Raw genomic sequence first — 21,182 nt, 5'->3', positions numbered from 1 at the left:
GCTGGGGCACATGACTTACGAGGAGAGGGTCAAGAAACCGGGCTTATTTAGTTTGCAGAAGAGAAGACTGGGAGGGAGGTGTTGATAGCAGCAGCCTTCAACTACCTGAAGGGTGGTTTCAAAGAGGATGGAGCTGGACTATTCTGAGTGATGGCAGATACCAGAACAAGGAGCAACTGTCTCAAGTTGCAGCAAGGGAGGTTTAGGTTGGATATTAGGAAAAACTTTCTCACTAGGAGGGTGCTGAAGCACTGGAACAAGTTGCCTAAAAAGGTTGTGGAAGTCCCCACTGAGAAGATCCCCACGCAGCCCTGGCTGCAGCACACTCTGCCCTATGGAGATCTGGGGGCACACATCTCCCCCTCCCCCTCCCCCCACAAGCCATGGCTCTGGCCCCACCTGCCCTGCCTGGGCAGTGCCTGCTCCTGCCAATGCCCCTGCCCCTTCCCTCACCACAGGGGGTATTGATCTGCCCACCTACCCCTCCGCACATGCACACACTTCCTTCCATCACACCGGACTTACCATCTGGAGGCAGCTGTATCGGAAATCGGATTGGTATTGGCCAATATGTCTCCTAAAATATCAGCTATTTGTACGAGCCCCAAAAATCTCTATTGGTGCACCCCTGCTAGTGAGGCTGGTGAGAATTCGTGGGCATGTGGGAAAAGTCCCTTTGGAGCCAGCTGCAGGATCGCTGTGTCAGTTAATAGAGAACCAACAGAACAGCATTTTTGTTTCTATACTATATTTACTTGAATTCAAGATGAGGTTTCCCTCCTTCCAAAATGGGGGTGGATGGGGGAAAGCCTCATCTTGGATTTGAATATTGGGGCCAGAACTGCTGCCACCACTGCTGCAGCAAGATGTGTACAGCAAGAGAGAGGATGCACAGGAGAGAGAGTGTGATGTGGGACAGGGACCGGGGGAGGCAGGGGGGGCATACGGGGCAGCTTGAGGGGAAGTCAAGGACAGAATGTGGTGCAGAACAGGAGCACAGAGAGATCATGCAGCAGCTGGGGAGCTGCTGTAGATCTAGCTGTGGCCCCAACATGGGGCCAGGACTAGAGCTGGAACTGCAGCCGGTGCTGTTGCAACCACTGCTATCCTTGGTCCAGGGCCAGAGTCAGAATCATACAGGAAGCAGCAGCAGGGGGGCAGGCAGTGGGGTTGGTAGATAGAGGGGACAGGCACCGGGAGCAAGTTATGTGGGGAGTAAGAGGCTGGGATCAGGCTTCCTGTCTCCTGCTGTTGCTTTCTATGTGACGGTAGAAGACAGAAAAAATTAAGACAACCCTAACAATAATTAGATTCTATACATGGAAAAATTGTAATACATTTATAATGTATAGAATCTAATTCTTGTTAGGGTTGTCTTAAATTCAAGGTCATCTTAGATTTGGGTAAACACAGTAGCTTGATTCCTTTTGATGCAGTTTTCTGACATAAACTCCAGAGCAGGTGATATGGTGTTCCAAGTCTGGCTGTTCAGTGTGAGTGACACAGAATTAGCCTGATTAGGGTTTTGTTACATAAAAAAATAGTTTTGGTTCTTTTGTTGTTTAGAAAAAAACAGCTGAGAAATGGGGTTTGGAAGTGAAATGATACAGGAAGCCAGTTTGGCATATGATGCTAGATCTGTGTCAGAAATCTGTCAGGTAGAAGAGGTTGTTTTAGTTTCTTACAATGAGGATGTGTATGTTTTCTTCCAGAGAAACTGCAGGAACTGACTGAGCTTTCCACTGATGAGTCAAATGTGAATCCCAAACTGCAGGAACTTTCTTTCATCCTGGATGAAGAATACCACCAAAATCCTCAGACTCGGACCCTTCTCTTTGTTAAGACAAAAGCTCTAGTGGTTGTAAGGCCTTCTTTTCTAATACTGCATCAAAAGGCAACAAGGAAATAACTCTAGTGCACAACCTTTTCCTCCCATTTGTACTGGGTGCTCCCCGGAAAGGGCTCATGGACACGATGGCCATAGAGAAGTGCTGGGAGGCTTTGCAATTTGGGCATGTACTGTTACCTGTGAGGTAGGATCAGCTTTTCAAAAGAAAGTCATCTTTGGTTTAGCCATGCTCTTGGTGACCACTCTCTTCATGACCCTTAAGGAGTCACTGAAGATGTCCTAATGCAGTAAAGCTAAATCTTTTGGCCCTGTGGGCCAAGTGAGTGGCAAGGGGCCTGTCCCTGGGGCAGAGCTGGCTCTGCATGCCTGGATCAAGCCACATGTGGTCTTAGGCCCTTGGGCCCCATGCCACCCCTGCACATCAGGACCAGGCTTTATGCTGCCCTGAACACCCAGTTTAGGATGCATGGCCACACTGTTTGGACTGTGAGGTTCCCCATGGGTTTGGAAATCTGGCAGCATGGGAGCGATGCCACCATTTCCCCACTGCCACATTTTTGGACACATGGGGAGCCCCATTGGCCAGGTGACACAATGCCAGGGACTGGATGTGGCCCACAGGCCAGGGGTTGAACACCCATACTGTAGCCACATCTGTCATCTCAACTTCTTTCCCCTTTTCTGTCTTTTGAAGATTTAAGCTCCATGCACATCAAAGTATATTATGGAAAGTAATGTTTTGCTTTCTCTGCAGCTCAGAGGTTTGGTATCACAGTGCTCTAACAGTTGAAAAGCATCTACTCATTACAGAGTAGATGCTAATAATACTTAGCATTCTTGAGTTGGGCCTTTAGTGCAGGGGTTGTCAACCAGGGGTATAGGGAAAGGGGCTGGGGGTACGCATAGGCGGACCGGGATGGAGTGCCGCAACCCACCACCCCATGCTGCCATCTCTCGGGAGTAGGGCTGGTGCGGGGGCAGCAGCTCCCCTCTACAGGCCACACAGGTGCCACCCAGCTGGCTGGACACAGGGGGGAGGAGCTCACACATGGTGGCTGCTGCCATCCATCATCCCGTGCCGCCACCGTGTGCAAGCCCCCGCTCTACATCTGGCCACCGCCACCCTGCCCCTGTGCTCTGCCAGAAGGGGCACACCCATTAAAAAAGGTCGAAAACCCCAGTTTTAATGTACTGTTATCTACAGAGAACATCAGCTGTAAATGGCACCCAGGAGTCCTTCACACAGGATTGTCTCCTGTGAGTAATCTGTCCCTAGCACTGCATGGACAGCAGTACTGAAGTATGTAGGTGGGCAGATTCATTTGTGGTTTTGATTCTTGCCCTATTCAGTTTCTTTTATCACAGCAATGCCCTCTCAAAGACTCTGTACATTCCCTTGTCATCCTGGTCTTCCTATTTCTCAGTTTGAAAAATGAGGCGGGGTTCAGGAAATCACCAGAAGGCTGGGGTTTGGACTCCTGCTGAGGTCCCTCCCAACTCTGATATCTATGGATTTGCAGAGAATAGTTTAAAAACTGCCATATCTAATACTTTAGAAACAATTACTAAAGTCCTACTTGTTTTACAGGCTCTGAAGAAATGGGTAGATGAAAATCCTGCCCTCAGTCATCTAAAACCAGAGGTACTGATGGGACATAACAGAAATCAGAATATAGGTATGGGGAATTGCACCGAGGAAAACAATTTGTTTCACCACCCGTGTTGTCAGATTGATCTGATCAAATTAATGCTTTTCCATATTGAGTCCTGTGTGTTCAAAGACGCTTAGGCTAACACTATGATTACCTCAGCGGTGTTAGCTTGGGATCTGATAGTTACAGGAGCCTTTAATCAAGTGATTCTCAACCAGGGTGTCATAGGACCCTGTGGGTGCGATGGGGTGGATGCTGTAGGGTGCTGCATAATATTAGTCCTGTTGGGTTTGCAAAAATCTACACAATCCACAAGAGAAACTCAGATATTTTGAATAGAAATCTGTAGTGTCAAAAATATTCTGACCTGTTGTGGCCTTTCTGAGTTCTTAGCAAGGGAAGAATTGCTGGATTGTTTTTCTGTAGTCAAGAAACAAGAGAAAGTCAAGAGTTGGCATTTTCTGAGGGGTGTCTTGTAAAAGGTGCCGGGAGGCTAAGACAACCGAGAACTAATGATTTAATCGCTGGTATATGGCCACTTAACTTTTCCTGCCAGTGCCTTTGTCTAACTTGACTTGGGAACATGTTAGTATTTAAAATAACCAAGGACTTAAGTCTCATTGAAACAAAGAAGCCTGTTTAAAAGGCCAAATGTAAAATTACTTGTCAGAGATATGCACAATGTTACACTTCAGTGAGAATCCCCTTTGTGCAGTGCAGGAAGGCAGACAGTTGCATCTCCTGATCTGAAGCATTTCTTTTGCAGTCTTAGTTGTGAACAGACTGGCATTTAGCACTAACTGCATCCCCTAAATAAAAGTAACAACTGTTTACTTGCTCTAAGAATTCTTCAGCATCTCACTGACAGTGCTTCACACTGATACTGTACTGCAGGTATGACCCTCCTACATCAAAAGGGTGCACTGGACTCCTTCAGAAGCAATGGAAAAAGCAAGATGCTAATAGCTACATCCGTGGCTGATGAAGGGATTGACGTTGCTGAATGCAACCTCGTTCTTCTCTATGAATACACTGGCAATGTCATCAAGATGATCCAAGTCAGAGGTATGGGAAACTGGAAGTGGATCTGTGCGTGGTGTAGGTCCAGAAACAGATGCAATTGAAAGCACCATGGACTGGTGCTCATGTTTATTTCAGGTGTAGGATGAATGGTTGGGCTGGGACAGCATTTGTTGACACTTGCTTAAAGAACTGGCGAGCCATTGCTTGGGTTCTTCTCTGCATGCCTATGGATTGTACATATTACACGAAGGACAAAAAGCATCATGGTGCTGTGTTTGCAAGGAAGGACTTAAGTGGCCAATTTTGTATTAAAACAGATATAAATATGAATGGAAGAAAAATTCTTAAAATTGGAAATATTGTAAATTATACCTTCCTGGAGACATCAGAAGAAATGTGCCCCATGCACATTTTTCCTACTGGTGGACATGATTTGTCTCTAAGCTTATGTAGCACAGTGCATTTTGGTGAAATGTCGATGGAGGAGAGCAAAAGCGAGACCGTTGGATTTCTGAGCCTGTCTGCACTTACTGTGGTGCTCAAAACGACTGTGTAGTCCAGCCACAAGAAGGAGACAGACGCACACTGTAATCATGGATTCACTTTCAATGAGTATAGTTGACAGCAGGTCAAAAATTACTTGATTTATTTTTAATCCATCTGTGATATTTAATCCTGTGCTCTGAAGTAGTGAATTTCATAGCCTGACTACAAATATCATGGAATGGTTACATTTTAATTGTGTTAAAGGGACAGGTTGTTGGCCTGGTTGTCAGTCTCCTGACTTTTGGGGTTTGTCTCACATTCTCACCGTCTCAATTTCATTTTTATTTTGTACTAAATAATTACCCCAAATTTACATATTTTGGGTTAACCTCTTTTCCTAACAGTGCTATTAGAAATGCATAGAAAAGAGGCTAGGTAAACTGAATCCACTTAAGATCATAAACTTTGTAACTCAGTGTGAATAATATTTAGTTGTAGTAGAAACCTCAATCATACTTTTGTTGCTCTTTTATTATATGGCAGCACTAAGACCAACTGAGTTTCAGGTCCCATTGTGTTCTGTACAAATGCAGAGTGAAGAGGCAAGTTTCCTTGTTGTGGTAATCCCTAAACTTCTGCATTTTTGGTAGTTATCCAGCAACAGGACAGATAACTAATGAATAGGACTAAGAATGATATCCTTCAGCTGGTCTTACAAGTGTTTCCAAGACAGTAAACCACGGCTGCTGCCCACCAAGCATGTCTGAGCTTATCACACCTAGCGACCAGGCCTTAGACACTGGGGCGTTTAAAATATTACAAACTGATAAAGAGCACAGGCCTAGTGAGGCATGATCATGTTTTTTTAAAACCGTCAAGGTAAGAATGCTTCTTTGGAGGTGTTTATGCATTGAAAGAGAGTGGTCTAGTGAATATTAGATGGAGGGCTTCTCCAAGCACGTGCTCAAATTTGGGAACAGACCAGGAAAATAAAATGGACCATGAAAAGCTTGGTGTTTCTAATATTACTGTACCTGCAGGGAGATGTAGGCAGGGATTGACAGATACAGGGATGTAGGCAGAGACCCTGGCAGGGACTGACGTCTATGGATTCAGTCATTTCTATACAGAAAGCTATAAAAGGCTAAATGTGTTACTCCTTAGGTCGTGGCAGGGCAAAAGGTAGCAAATGCATTCTAGTGACGAGCAAAAGTGAAGTGGCCGAGAAGGAGACAGTCAATATCTGGAAGGAAGAGCAGATGAACAAAGCCATTAAGGAGATCCAGAAGTGGAGTGAGGAGCAGTTTTTAGAGAAGGTGGGTGTGCTTGCTAGTAGTCTTTTCAATAAAAATTAGAGACATAAGATAAATTGTCGGTTGCCACCAGCGAGGCCTTCAACTGACTAGTGTACTCACCTGGGGAGCATTCATCTGTCTGCATCAGGTCAGCACAAGATCTGTATCCCAGGTTCTCTTGTGTAATAGCCTTTTGTATAGTATGTGCTGCCACCAACTATAGAAGGTTGGTGGTCAAGGGGATTTTATCTGCATAGGAATAACTGTGCTATTTTGTTTTTCTTTAACTTGGTGTATTGGCAATTCTGCCTAGGGTTTGGATTTCTAGACTAATGTGAAAACACTTCTAATGGAGCTGAGAGGAGAGAGAGTGAGCAAATGAGCTTCAGACTAGTTAGTTAATGTGTCCACCCTGGTGGTTCAGACTTGTGTTCTGAACCATAGCAATTATTTTCCAGGTCTATCCAAATGATTTGTTTTAAACCATTTCAGTTTCAGTGATGCTTACTAGTAAATCAGCTAGTATTCGCTTCAGATTTGGATTAGGCCAATTCTGAGGACAGTGAATTGATTCAGCTGAATCTGATTCGGAGATTCAGCTGCTGATGAATCTCTGAATTAAACAGGCCTCATCCCCAGCAACCAGGCTTTTTTTTTAAAGCCCTACACTCACTGTCTGCTGCCAGGCCGGGAGGTGGGGGGTGGAGGAGGCATGATTTTCGCTGCCCAACGTTGCATGGGCAGGGCTCTGCCATAAGCCCCCAACAGCTGCTGCAGTAGTCGGTGAATAGGGAACTGTGGTGGGTGGGGCAGCCATAGGTAGGGCTGGGAGAGCGGGTGGGGGATGGGGGTTCATGGCAGAGCCCCCCACACAGCATGGGAGAGTGGATGGCAGAGAGATCATCCCCCTCACCTGGCAACAGCTGGTGACTGGGGGCTTTTTTTTTCTTCTTTTTTTTTTTAAAGAGCTGGGAGTTGGGGCTGGGGCATGCTCAGGGGGGCAGTGGGAGCAGATGGGGAATAGGGCCTGGTGGGAGTCCCCATCACCAACAGCTTTTGGGTCAGACTCAGCTGGCATAAATCCAGATGGCTGTATTGACGTGAATGTTACTAACGTACTTGGGCCAACACCAAACTTCAGCCACTGCTGAAGCAAAAGGTAGCATGTAATTGACATCAGCATCCTTGGGGCTATGCTGCTTTATACCACTTGCGTTCCTGGCCTTATAGGATTAGACCAGACAATGGACATTGCAGTGTCAGAAGTGAGACTTTGTAAGTCTGCTAAAATCTTGACTACTCTTTGAGCATGTTCAAGTATGATTTTAGATGTTTTCCACGTGCCACCAGCCTTGGTAACCTTTTGAGACATTTGCTGGACTCATTATTTCTGTTCAAGATTTGATGGTCAAAAAGCCTATTGAATGTGTCTTCCACCTCTACAGCAGTTCTTAAGGTAATTGGAATAAGCACATCTGAAATAAGATGCCTTTGGTGTGGGAACAATTAGAGCTTAGAGAACTTGAGAGGTTTTCAGAAGCAATAGTCTAAAGGAGGTTGAATGTCAATATATCTCTGTTTTTGGGATCAGATCCACAGCTGGTGTATGTGTAAGCATAGATGTATCAACTCTACTGGGACAGGTCAGAGTGACGCCAGCATTTCTCTTAAGTGTGTAACCCATTTTGTTCTTAATGACTTGCTTTTTAGGTAAAGGACCTGCAAAACAAGGAAAAGATCATGCGAGATACCCGAAAGAGAGAATTAAAACCAAAGATGCCAAAAAGCACTAAAAGGCTGTTATGTGGGAAGTGCAAAGTGTTTGCATGCAATACAGATGATATCAGGGTCATAGAGGTAAGTTCTTGGCACAAAAGTCTGCCAGTAGAATGCCGTACAAACCTTTCAAGTCCAGTTTCAGTGTTGCTCGATGTGAAATGTAAAACAACCAGTTTGTATATTGGTTCCATGGTCAAGCTAGCTCTGTGCGTTGACTCCAATAGTGACTAGTAGGGGTGTGTAAAGTGGGTGCTTGTGAATGCTGGGGCACATGGAGCAGCCCACAGGAGTGCAGGGTGGGGGCCTCCATGTGCTTGGCAGCAAACCCGGAAGTGGACCGGAAGTATTTCTGGTCCATTGGGGAGTGCACTGGGGGACCACCCCCCCAATGCCTCTCCAGCTTGGCGATCGGCCATGAGGGGACCCTGGGTGCCCGCCCCAGACCTAGGAGGCACAAGTTGCCGAGCTGGGAGGGCATGGGGGGGCCCCCCTGCGCGCTCCCTGGTGGACCTGGAAGTGGACTGGAAAGGGCCCTCCCATGCTCCTGTGGGATGCTCCATCTGCCCCAGCATCACAGTGTTCACGAGCCACCTGCTACCTAGAGGTACGTAGAAAAAACATTTAAAACTGTGTCTATGTCTGAATCTCAGAATCCTTCCAACTCTCTCCAGATCGATTTGGAGAGTTTCAATATGATTTGGTGAGGTTAAGGGGTCCTCTGATTTGATTAGGATTTGGAGATTCGGCCACTAAATCGGGCCTGATCTCCACTGAATTGAATCAGGGACCAAAGCTTTGCACAGCACCTAGTGGCCAGTATTGCTCATTTTTAACAAAGGTGCAAAAATCAACATAGTATGTTATAAAAGAATAACTTGCAGAGGTGAAGAGTCTTCCTAATTCTGTGCTTGTAAGAGTTTAACTTATGTCCTGAAAAACAGCTTATATCTGTAATATTTTTGTGCTGTTTTATGCAATACTGGGGCCAGGTACAGACATTATACATAAACTAGTATATGTCATCTGAAACCGGTCTATAGCCATAACAGACCAGTTTGGCACATGCAGACGGGTTTAAAAATGGTGGAATCCAGTCATTTGCCCTCCCACCCAAGAGCAAACGTGTGTTCTGTTCACTACCGATCTAAAATATGCCACTTAAACCATGTAACTTAAATTGATTCTGTCTCAGCTTTTTGAATGTCTACCTAGCCCCATGGCTAATTCCCACACATCTCTATTCTTTTTTAAATACTAATAAGTTCTTTAGCACAGTGCTAACATCTGACAGTGAGTTTGACTGGTTAATTATGTATTATATAAAAAATGTTCCTTTGTTCTTGTGTTATGACAGAAGGTATATAGATCTATAATACCTACTGTCTCTATGCCAGTGACTTAGATCTTCCTCAGGGTTCTCTGTCCATTACTACTTTTTTTTTTTAAGTGAATGTTTTTTCCATAATTGCTACAACAATTAATATTATCTTAGATGGAAGAATGAGGCCATGAGAATTAAAGTAAGTGGGAGGTAGGATTACCTTGGTTAATGCACCTTGGGTTGAAGTTTCATAGATTCTTAATACTTATCACCTGAATCGATCAAAATTAGTCAGAGGTCTTGGTACTTGACACCACTGTAAGTGGTGACATATTTTTGGAAAGATTAGTACCTTCTGCCTCATGGAGTCAGCTGTAAAGTAGACTGAACACTGAACATGTTAGGGAGCATAGTAGTAGTTGTAATAGTGTGTTTTATGGTTCTTTGACATATCCAGTAAATGAAGCTCCTTGTAGTACTGAAAATTTTTTTTTTTCATTTTTTTCCCTATCATACTAGGACTCCCAACACATTGTCATAGATAAGCAATTCAGCAACCGTTTTAGAACACATCCTCATTCAAAAAAAAAGCGATTTGGCCACTTTGAGAAAAAATGTAAGATGTACTGCAAAGTCTTGAGCTGCCAGCATGACTGGGGCATCACAGTGAGGTACAAGACATTCGACAACCTGCCAGTGATCAAAGTTGAAAGCTTTGTCGTGGAGGACATTGCAACTGGGGAGCAGTCAGTTTTCCGGAAGTGGGTTCATGTTGATTTTGAACTGAAGAAATTTGATGTTGAAGAAATGTCCTGCTAAGCTCAGATCAATCTGTCAATTTACATACAAAACTTTGATACATGTGCAAGTGCTGTTAAGTGTTAGCAAATGCTCTTCTTCCAAACTGAAAGTGTGGATGATATTGTATACGGTGGCCAAATTGCTAGAGAGATGAAAGGGGTGTGGAGGTCCTCTTTAGTTACAGCATTCATACCAGGAGCAGGGAAGTTGCATATTATTTTGTGCATAGTAATAGTGTTCCTGGAATTTCTCTTCATGCTTCATAGACAAAAGGCCTGTTATCTAAACAGGTTAAACGATATTGAAAGCTGCTTGCCATTTACTAAATAAAATTTGCCATTGACTAGCATGCTTTAAAAATAAGTATGAAGTGTTTGTCCTTCAATGGAGGCTGTAAAAGATGCCTTAAAGCTGTTTTAGTGGTGATACTGGAGAGAGAGATCTGAGACGCATAAAACAGCAGGCTCCTGCTCAACTATTTGTCCTTCGTAAATAAGCAACTTTTCTTTGAAGTGTAATGGTCCTACTCAACTTATCACTTTTACAGCTAGACTTTTTTTTAAAGTTGTTATCTTTTGGGGTTTGCTGTGCAAATTGGTTGGAAAAGCATGCGTGCAGCAGGTAAAAAATGCAAGTGAACACACACAAGGATCATCAGTACCTTGGAACTAATGCATCTTAACCAGTTCCAGCTTCCACTAGAAGAAGTCACACCAGTTTCTCTCTAGTTATAACAGCTGTCTGTATTATTTGGCAGGGGGATGAAGGGGTATAAATATTTTGCAGTCTTCCAAAAGCCATGCAAACCACTTTCACAGTTTAAAATAGCTTTATATACACTTTTCCTGTGATCTCTAGTACTAGTTTGCCTGATCTAACCCTTTAGTTGAGCTATAAAACTTCGTAGCTAGGTTTAATAACAATAACGTGGCCTAACAGGAGGTCATTTTGTTGTTTGGTAGCTTGATCAAGGCAGAGGGGAGGTCCAGAAACTATAATACATGTTGTTGAAAGTAATAGTAATAGAAAACCCACTCCTAGAGAGATTTACTGCCAGCAAGTGCATGCCTTGTCCTTCCCTCTAAATATCTTCTAGAACAGGTAAATACAACAACCTGCAGAGCTCTAACAGTGATCCACACAGATGTCTTTTTGTAGTCTTGAAATCAATTAACAAAAGCACTCCAAAACATGTACTCCAGCTGCACATTTAAAATACCATGCTCTAGCTCTTTGACTTCTGAATAGTTGTTTGAAATTCAGGACTGATCAAATGGCAGACACAATTTTGGATCAGTGGTGGCCTGTACATAGGCAACCAGCATGTTTGGGGCAAAAGCCCCAGGCACCAGTGCAGAGATCAGGGACTGTTGGTGGCTCAAGGGTTTGGCTCTGAGGGAGCCAGGGAGGCTGCTAAGGTGACACAGGCCCAATCCTGGAGAAGCCTACACAGCTGCTGGAGCACACTTAACAGCTGCTACCCACACTCCTGTTCACCAGCCCTATAGTCACAGGTCACAGCTGTGCACATTAAAGGGTGTTAACTTTTAATGTTCAGCTGCTGACAACACACACTAACTTTAATACTGTCCAACATTTCTTAGAGTTAGCACATGCAAGTTGTAACCTACACCCTAAGAATTCTTTGCTGGTCCTTCCCACCAGCTGTATTGCTGCCACATTTAGTTACCAGAGAGAAACTAAAAAGTTAACCATTGGGAGTGTTTTGTTTGTGCAAAACAAAACCAAGCTGCCTAAAGACCAGACTGCATTTGTAAGCTATTTTAGCACTTTCAGAGCCAAATACATGCACTTTTACATTAATTGCATGTGTAGATGCACCCTCTGAGAAGTAACTGAATAAACTCTGAGGCAGAGTAAACTAATCCTGATGTCACCACCTACATGTGTGGTTAAGTGCAGTATTTTACTCTGCTGTCAGATACAGGTACTATCCTACACTGGGGTATCCTACTACACTCTAATTATGGTGCATATGTAGATGGTGATGCTTTACTGTGCAGTAAAGTATCCTACTGCACAGTAAGGCACACGTGTAGATGCAGCTAAACACAGGATTTCTTTTCAGCTGATCTGGTAGGACATGCAAAGATAAATTCTGTGTATATAGACAAAATTGAAAGTGAAATGCCATGAATTCCTATATCAAAAGGTATTATTATAGGGAGCCCCATATTGTCACTCACTCATACTGATGAGCTATGGGAAATCTGTAAAGGCTATAAAGTTACAATCCTTAATGTGTCTCTACACTTGTTTGTAATACTTTTCTCCCACATACTTCTGCATAAATATAGAGGAAATTGCAGGCATAGTTAGTTCATTTCTGTAAATGAACCAAATTTGGGGGTGGGAGTGGTAGAGGTAAAAGAACAGGTTTAGAAGAGAGATATTCAACTTAATTATGGAGAGTTGCCTCAAAATATTGCCTATTTAATACATTTTCTTGTTTCGTAAACATGAATGCTGCATGCCCTGCAGGCTGGAGGGGCACGGCGAGCTCCTTCAGGTCGCGGCAGTGCTGTTGGTGGTGGGAGTGTGGCAGAGGTGAGTGGGGAGCTGCCGCAGGCAGCTGCAGTGCTGGTGGCAGCGAACACTAACCAGTGGTCAGTGACCACCCGTAGGCAGCGCTGGTGGTGGCCAGTGGCCATCATGCACTGCCCACAGACACCACCAGTGGTGTTGGTAGTGGGGCGGGGGTGGCAAGCAGTTACTGCCCACAGGCGCCACAGTCTGTGGTGCCTTTTCGCAAGAGGTGCATGTGCATGCACCCCCTACACATCGCCAGTGTTTGTGAAGACACCTGCATAAGTTTCAGTTGAACATGTTATTCAGTTAAATAGTGTTTTCTTTTTTTTAAGAAAAGGCTATTCAGGAATGCCACTCAGTTAATGTCAAACACCACTGCCAGTCATTGACCATTTACATATGGTGGAAGGAAGGTGTCGCTAAAATATTTTGGGGAAAAAATAATTCAAACCATATTTTTTGCTTTACCAGCAACAAGTTAGCTTAATCCCTTATGTTAGAATCTTTGTTTGTCAAAACTAACATCCAGTGATTAGCTATGCTTTAACAGGCACCGCCCTACCTATAATTTTTCTATCCGTAGTTTTGCATTTGGCAAGTGTTCATAACAGGTCAGAGCATGGTTCTGGAAAGCCTAGCTATCTGTACGCAAACAGATACTTTTGCTACCATTATTGTTTTGTTAATTCTTCAGGAAAACACTGCTTTAATGGAAGCTGCATAACAGATCTGTAATTTACTATTCAAGACTGGCCTCTTTACAGACAGGTTGCTATCTGTATCAACACATTAACTGTAGCACACAAGGGGTTTGAAAGTTGGTAGGAAACTGATGGCCACTATTATATTATTTCCCTCCACAGGATTTTAGAAATTTTCCATTACAGAAAGTGTTCTTGCACTTAATAAGTATCATAAAAGGGACTGCAATGTTCTAGACATAACCTAACTTTTCCTAGATATGCTGATATTCAACCAGGCATTACAAAATGAACTTTCAATGCCCTCTTTGTAGGGCTGGATTATAATAGTAAGAACAGTAGTAAAGAAACTTTTGTCTTTTAAAAACTATGATCACTCCTAAGAAGGTTTACACTCCCTTTCCATATAAAGTTTTCCATTAAATAGTTTGCATCCCCATGGTCACTTTCTCCAGAAGCAAGCAGAGCTATAATTCTCATAGCAGTAGAAGACTGATTTCAGCTGTGACAGAGCACTGAATTCACTTGGAAGCCTGTGTTATTTCTTCATAAAGCAAGAGACAAATGTTCATTTCTCTAGAAAAAACAGGATTATAAACTATTCTCATGTCTCTTCTGGGTTAGATACCTTGTACTTTCATGGATTGCATAAAGGTCATTGTTGGGATTAGATTTTGATGGTAACTCAAACATATCCCTGTAACAGGTTCATGCTGTAAATTTGTTCAGAGACTTAGACACTACACAAAGAAATCCATGTCAACTTATTTTTGAAAATAGATTTAATTTCATTAGTTAGAAATTTTTCCCTGCCCCCCCCCCCACAAAAGAGACCCACACTTTCATAAAAGCTAGTGTTCAGACTTTAAAGGAACAAAGTTCACATTTTTTTTGTAATTTATAACAGCTAAGCCATTTAATACATCTCAGCATTAGACTCTGAGGGATTCTGGCCAACTTCTGTAAAAGCAAGAAAAAGCAAGTCAGGGTTTGATGCTTAGTCCAAAATCAGAAAAGGAGAAAAACCCCAGTTTGCACTGTCAGTTAACTTCTGGAACACTGAAAGAAGCAGTTTGGTGACAGTGTCTAACCCTAAATGGACCGAGTATACAAATCAGCAATCAATACTTAACAGATCCACAGACTCCAGCACTGTTTTTTAATTAACCTCCACATACTAGCACAATCCATTAGTCCAGCCACCATACAAAACAATAATAAGAAGGCAGATAAGTGGATACGTAAGGCCACGTCCACATGTGGTGTGAACATTTGATTCCCTAGGGACAACCAGCAGCACACCTTGCACCATTGCTAGCTGTCCCTGGGGAATGCCCGTGGCGCACATGCTCTGGCATGTGACAGGCTCCTGTGACTTACCTGGGGGCCTCCCAGGGCTGCAGCATGGCTTTGTGTAGCCCAGCTCCACTTTTGACTGGTGCTTACTGCCCCTGCATGCATCACTCTGCTTTTCTACTCTGTGGGGTTTTTTTGACCCCTGGGTATCCAGGGGTCAAAAAACCCTCTGCTTCTCCCTTGCAGTGTGGAAAACAACTGAATGTGGGGTATGTGGTGCTACAGATGTGTTTGCGGCACCACATACCACACAGCTGCATTCGTCTGGACGTGGCGCTAAGAGTGTAAATAAGCTCCTTGATGATACAAACCACAAGGAGACCATTTCAGTTTAGGCTTCTAATGTTGTGATTATGAGGCTTCTATCTGGACATGTGCTCAGTGTTGCATTGATTAGGTTGCCATTTTGCGAATCATGTAGTTCAGAATGCCGCCATTGTGGAAATAAGTGAGTTCCACATCAGTGTCGAATCTCATGATGGTTTGAAAGGTTTTCCCACTATCCAGCTGTGGGAATAAAAAGAAAACAACAAAAAAAACCAGGTCATGCTGAGAGAGGACAACATGCAAGTTCCAAATGTAATGCATGTTATTTGATAGCTTAATTAACAGGTCAGAAAACATAGTTCAGGTTATAGAAAGTAACAGACAACCTCTATCAGGGGGACCCTCTGCAGATTGCCCCAAGCTAGCACATACACTCTGCCCCTTTTAGAATAGGCAAATGCAGCAATTTGTAGAGCTCTAACAGCTATCTAGACCAGTGGTCTCCAAACTTTTTTGATCATGCACCCCTATCAGTAAAAAATTTGAGCACCCCCCCCCCCAATATATGTACATTTATATAAACAGAAGTTCTAATATTTTCTTCTCACACCCCACTTTGGAGACCACTGGTCTAGACATTAAAGTTCAAAAAGCAAACAAGGGTTCATGTGAAATTTGAAACTTTATTTGAGCAACAAGAAACATTAGGAAAGAAGCAGTCAATGTGCAGCTATTAAAGTGCCACAGGAACAGGTATTCAGATTATTGGTCCATGTAGTCCAGTATCGTGTGTTTGCCCAGAGCCAGATGCTTCAAAAGAACATGAATCCCTCATAATGGCGAGGTAAAAAGGGATCATGTAGGACTTCTGCCTTAGTATATGAAAGGTTACATATTCCCTAAAGATGGATATCCTTGACTATGGAAGGGAAACAGCCCCAGCTATTTAAAAAAAAACAAACCTTTAATACCAAGATCTTAGTTTATTTTTATTCTGTTTTTTAAACCAAGCACTGATTTGTGTTTCTGTTACTGGCTATGAGAGAAAAATCTTACCTCTGCACTTTCTTGATCAATAAGCATTTCCAGGAGCTATGAACACAATCTGTACAGTTTTGCCAGTTTATTAAATGATTCACTGGTAGCAGGAGTTCCTTCATTTTAAGAGAATTTAAAAATTTGACCGGAACGGGCACAACTGATTGCTACTATTTGTATCGTGGTAGTGTGCAGTATCTCATCATGCTAGCTGCTATACAGACTGCCTCAATGAGGCATGTATAGAATCATAGAAAACGAGGGTTGGAAGGGACCTCAGGAGGTCATCTAGTCCAACCCCTTGCTCAAAGCAGCACCATCCCCAACTAGATCATCCCAGCCAAGGCCTTGTCTAGCCAGGACTTAAAAATCTCCAAGGATGGCGATTCCACAACCTCACTGGGTATCCTGTTCCACTGCTTCACCACGCTCCTAGCAAGAAAGTTCTTCCTAATATCGAACCAGTATAAACCAGGGCTCTCTGTTAAATATCATCACTTTTGCAAGGCATAACTAGTAATAAGAAGTTAAGGCAGATATTCAAAGAGACAGGTAATCAACAGACTTCTCCAACATTCAACATCTTTAGTTTATTCAGATTTCCTGCCTGGCAGGTGCATCAGGGTGCAAACACACATCGCTTTAGTGCTGCCATAACTGTTTTTCCTGTTACCACCATAAAAATTAACAAAGATCTATACCATTTGTCATACCATCAATGCCAAAAATTGGTGGCTGTGAGAAGAGGAGATAATAGCTTCTGCTGCTTTATTGTGGCAGATGTCTGTTAGCTTTATGGCAGGAGAGCACAGTCAGCCCAGAGCTGCCCTTCCTCTCCAGTGGCCATGGGCAGGTGCTTGAGGGGCCCAGTCCTGCACACTGCAGGAATCCCCACACAGTTTTGGGCACCTGCCTAGCTTTTCCCTCTTAAAGAGATGCACCCTAGGCAATTTCTGTGGCATGCCTCTGCAAGCAGGGAACACATCATCCACTGTTCCTTAGGAATGGGCCCCTGCCCAAGATGGAACAGGCAATGTGCTTTTTCCCAGTCAAGTGCATTAACTCTGCTGGGACAGATCCTGCCACAGCTGATCCATTTCATTTGACAGCACCTGTTTATACCATCAGAGCCGATTAGGAATGGCTGGAAATCACCTAGACTGTTAAGTGGTTCCCAATCATTACTTTCTCATTTATTTGGATACAATGTATTTAAATGTTTCCAAATTAGCTGTACATTACTGAGATCTCAGCATGACTACTGCGATTCATTGCTGGAGAAAGGGGTGGGGAGGATTAAATCAAACTCAAGATACTGAGGGAATTCGTCAATCCTTAAGCTATGTTACCCACAGTTTTAAGCATGTTGATTTTATCTCTCACCACGCTAGAGCCCCGTAAGAACATATGCTTACTACCATACCTGTGACTAGACCAAAAATGCCATTATGTAGAACTTCTAATTTGTTAAATGCTTTTGAAAATCTGATGCATAGCATCTCATTTACCTGAATCTGGACATTCATCCTTGGTTTGAGTTCTTCAGGAATGATGATTGTGTAGCGTTCCCGTCCAGTAAGGCCTAGAGTCTCAGCATTCTCCCCAGGCAGGTATTGCAAGGGAATCACTCCCATTCCTACTAAGTTACTGCGATGAATTCGCTCGTAGCTCTCAGCAATAATGGCTTTGATGCCCTGGAAAAATCAAACAGATTAACTGCACTTACATTTTGAATGATCTCTTGAGTGGAGAAAACAAGCATCCAACCAAAATGTATTCTCTTGCTGTACTACAATTATAGTCCAATAGTCTAACAAAGATGTCAAGCTTCCTACACAAATGCAGGGGTCTCCCTGATTTTCAGTGCTCAGCACTCTCTGAAAACTGGATCCTTTTGGAGGAGTCCCCAAGCAGGGAAGCATGAGTCATTTGAAAGTCTAACCTTCGTTGACATTTAATTTTTATTTCCCAAGGGCAGCATTAGGGAGGGGGGCAAAGGGGGTGCTACAGTCATCCCAAAATTTGCCTTAGCACCACCCCAGCCCTGCCTCCTTCCTCTTCCCTGCCATGGCCAATGCTGCCTGCCACAGCCCGCAGAGGCTCAGCCCCCACACCAGGAAGAGGGCATTGCCCCTGCCCCAGACAAAGAACAGAAGCATGTACCCGGGCAGCCTGAGTAAGCTTTCACTGCAACGAGCATCTATGCTAAGGATTTGTTTCAATATTGTGCTTCACAGCCATTTTCTAGATGCCCATACAGAAATGAAGAGCAGGTAGACAAAACACCAACCTCTGCATCACTGGTAGGAGTTTCTAGACTATATTTAATCATAGTATTGAACAATGCAATAAAAGGTATACTTAAAATAGCCCAAGTTTAAGTACAAACTTCCACTTAAGTCCAGACCCTCAGAAAGGACCTGAACAAGCAGAAGGACGATGCATGGATAAGCAGAAGTTCCATTACTTTCATGAAGGAAGTTAAGAGCAAAATTTATTTTTCATTTGCTAAAATGGCAGTAGATTCCCTTTACAAAAAGTGTATTGCAGTAGTATCCAGGAGCCCTTTGTACATGGTGCTGGACAAACACAGAATTAAACTAGTCCCCATCTCAAAGAGTGGTAAATATACTGTGGCGTTACTGCAGTCCTATCCTCCAACCCTCCTAGAAATAACTAAAGGTAATGCTAGAGGGGTGATGACAAAGGCCAAAAGTCCCTGTAAAGGGCCAAATGACAACCCACAATGTGGCTGCACATATCTTCCTCCTCCAGCTCTTCTTATACTACATGTAAGACTGAAATTATCCAAAACAAATGAACAGACAAACAAACAAAATATCTAGCCATAGTTTGGTTAATGAATGATCCACATAAACCCTATTGGCTATGAAGTCATTCTTTGTTCCTAAGCTGTTGCTAAGGGGTCTGCAAACAACCAATAGTCTAAAAACTAATCATAATGTGAAGCACTACTGGCTAACTTTGATTTGAATTCACAACGGGCATTAAATTTTAAACTTCAAGAGCAGGCAGACAAAACACCAACCTCTGCATGTGTAGCGGGAGTTTCTAGACAAAAACTGCATTTTCCTGCGAAAAGAATATTCTCAGATACCCACTGTCAATTATCTGAACACCACACTCAAACTGCAAATCATGGCACTTTCATTCATTCAAACGTACTTGCCTAAGCCTGTGTCTTACTAATCACACTACAGCCTTAGGCCCTTTTCAAAAGGGCTGTCTTGTGTAGCAATGTAACAACTGCAAAATATAACACTACCTATAGAACAGAACAGTTCTTAGTCAGTCAGTCTGATGAGTTAATTTTTAATTTGCTTTTCCAGCACAGATCTTAATATGGACCAAGTCACTGCTGAACTTTAAAAAAAAAAAATCCAGCACCTATTGGCAGGAGGTTCTGATATAAATGCAACTCTTGTTCTTAAATGCCACTTAGTTTATCCACAGGAAGCCACAACAGGCAGATATGATCTTTAAATTCTCAGTGTTTATGGTTAGAGAGTTTTCTCGTCATATACGTCTGGGTGCCATATCCAATTTAAAATGGATGCATGAAAAAAAACATGGTATGAATATTTCTTTGAAAAACTTGGACACCTAAATGAAGAGGGAATTTGTGCTCTAGAGTGCTACTCTTAAGCTACTCAGGAATTTGTCAAAAATGGGGGGAACCCATACCACCCTCCCAAACATTCCTGGCTTCTCTCTTCCTCATTCTCCCTTAAAGATTAGCCACTCACCAGCAGGAAAGGTCCCTTTGCTGCCCAATCCCGAGAGCTTCCTGAGCCATATTCCTTACCAGTCAGCACAATGAGGGGCTGGCCAGCCTGCATGTACCTCTCAGCAGCATCAAACACATCAAGCTGGAAAGAGAAGACCAAGCACATTGCAAACCTGGTGGGGAAATGCAACTGTCCAGAGGTAAGAGAGACCAAAAAAAGCGCTGCCACACGGGGGCTCTAGCTCCTCGCTTCACACCACTACTGTTTCATTCCGTGTTTTCCATGATCAAAAGCAAATGGCTATCAACATGCATCAAGGGAGTGAGACATAAGTTACAATCAGGCCACTCTGTTCAGATAATAAGTGGAAACACTGATGTGGTTACACAAGACTGATTCAGAAAGTAACAGCACTTTCACAACAAAACCACTGTGCGCGCCATGAGTGGGAAGCTACACAGCAGCAGTAAAAATTGATAGCAGTAGCATCAAATGCACCCATTATTTAGCGCTGTGTAGAGAAGTGATATAGTTCAGGAAGTGATCATGGCACACAAAATGGTTTCATTTCAAAATTACCATTACTTTTTTAAACACCCTTGTAGATATTACCCACTCCCAAAGTCTTGTTCCTTTCAGGTCATATGAATAGGCATTATACCAACATTTTATTCCCAAAACAACTACATGTCATCCAGCATTTACTGACAAGGTGCCTCCATGCCACTATCACTTTTTCCATATTCTCACAAGAGGTGACCAGAACAGGACAATAGATACTGTATTTTATAGTGTATAAGTTGGGTTTTGAAGCCCAATTTTTGGATTTTAAAAAAAACAGACTTGACTTATACATGATACCACATCAAATAATTGGGCACAGAGCTGGACTCAGCTGGCGCAACCCCATCCCCTGGGCCTGGGCCGCAGCAGTAACGCTTGCAGGGGATGGGGCACACCAGCCAAGCGCCAAGTCTGGTGATACTCACAGGGAATGGGACCAGGGCCGGGCTTGGTACTTGGCTGGTGAGGGCCCATCCCCTGCGAGTGGCACCGGTGTGGCCCAACCATTGCTGCTTGCAAGGGATAGGGATTGTGCCAGCCAAGCACTGAGCCCAGCCCCATGCCTGTCCCCCAAAAGCAGCACCAGGCTCAGTGCCACTTGCAGGGGATGGGGCTGAGCTCAGCACTTGACTGAGTATGCACTGCTCACAGTGGATGGGGACAGGCTCAGCACTTGGCTGTTGTGGCCCTGAGCCCAGCCTCAACTTCCGTGCCTATGAAAATACTTACCTTTCAAATCAGAAAGCTGGGG

The 21,182-nt window shown here is 43.5% G+C and overlaps 2 protein-coding genes and 1 long non-coding RNA gene across 5 annotated transcripts in view; 1 reads left to right on the top strand and 2 right to left on the bottom strand.

Moving 5' to 3' along the window:
* Positions 1-10,569, top strand: part of DDX58 (DExD/H-box helicase 58) — a 38,654-nt gene extending 28,085 nt beyond the window's left edge. For all 3 annotated transcript variants that reach the window (XM_019555280.1, XM_019555279.1, XM_019555278.1), the window contains 6 exons: positions 1,713-1,861; positions 3,438-3,525; positions 4,396-4,566; positions 6,175-6,326; positions 8,016-8,162; positions 9,925-10,569. In XM_019555280.1, coding sequence (XP_019410825.1) covers positions 1,713-1,861; positions 3,438-3,525; positions 4,396-4,566; positions 6,175-6,326; positions 8,016-8,162; positions 9,925-10,224 — 1,007 coding nt within the window. In that variant the 3' untranslated portion in view covers positions 10,225-10,569. The remainder of the gene's footprint in view (positions 1-1,712; positions 1,862-3,437; positions 3,526-4,395; positions 4,567-6,174; positions 6,327-8,015; positions 8,163-9,924) is intronic.
* Positions 10,570-15,048: 4,479 nt separating this feature from the next.
* Positions 15,049-21,182, bottom strand: part of ACO1 (aconitase 1) — a 31,277-nt gene continuing 25,143 nt past the window's right edge. Inside the window, exons 18-20 of the mRNA XM_019555083.1 lie at positions 19,886-20,008; positions 17,627-17,812; positions 15,049-15,320 (exon numbers count right to left, since the gene is read on the bottom strand). Coding sequence (XP_019410628.1) covers positions 15,207-15,320; positions 17,627-17,812; positions 19,886-20,008 — 423 coding nt within the window. The 3' untranslated portion in view covers positions 15,049-15,206. The remainder of the gene's footprint in view (positions 15,321-17,626; positions 17,813-19,885; positions 20,009-21,182) is intronic.
* LOC109323488 lies at positions 16,057-16,465 on the bottom strand. Its single transcript, XR_002104680.1, has 2 exons — positions 16,436-16,465; positions 16,057-16,393 (listed from the first exon to the last, which is right to left on the bottom strand). It is a non-coding gene; the product is annotated as an uncharacterized LOC109323488 (long non-coding RNA).

This window comes from Crocodylus porosus, unplaced genomic scaffold (genome assembly GCF_001723895.1).
Source record: "Crocodylus porosus isolate Cpor-Errol unplaced genomic scaffold, CroPor_comp1, whole genome shotgun sequence".
Taxonomy (NCBI): Eukaryota; Metazoa; Chordata; order Crocodylia; family Crocodylidae; genus Crocodylus; species Crocodylus porosus.
Note: the sequence above shows the minus strand (reverse complement) of the source record. Positions and strands in the feature narration are given on the sequence as shown.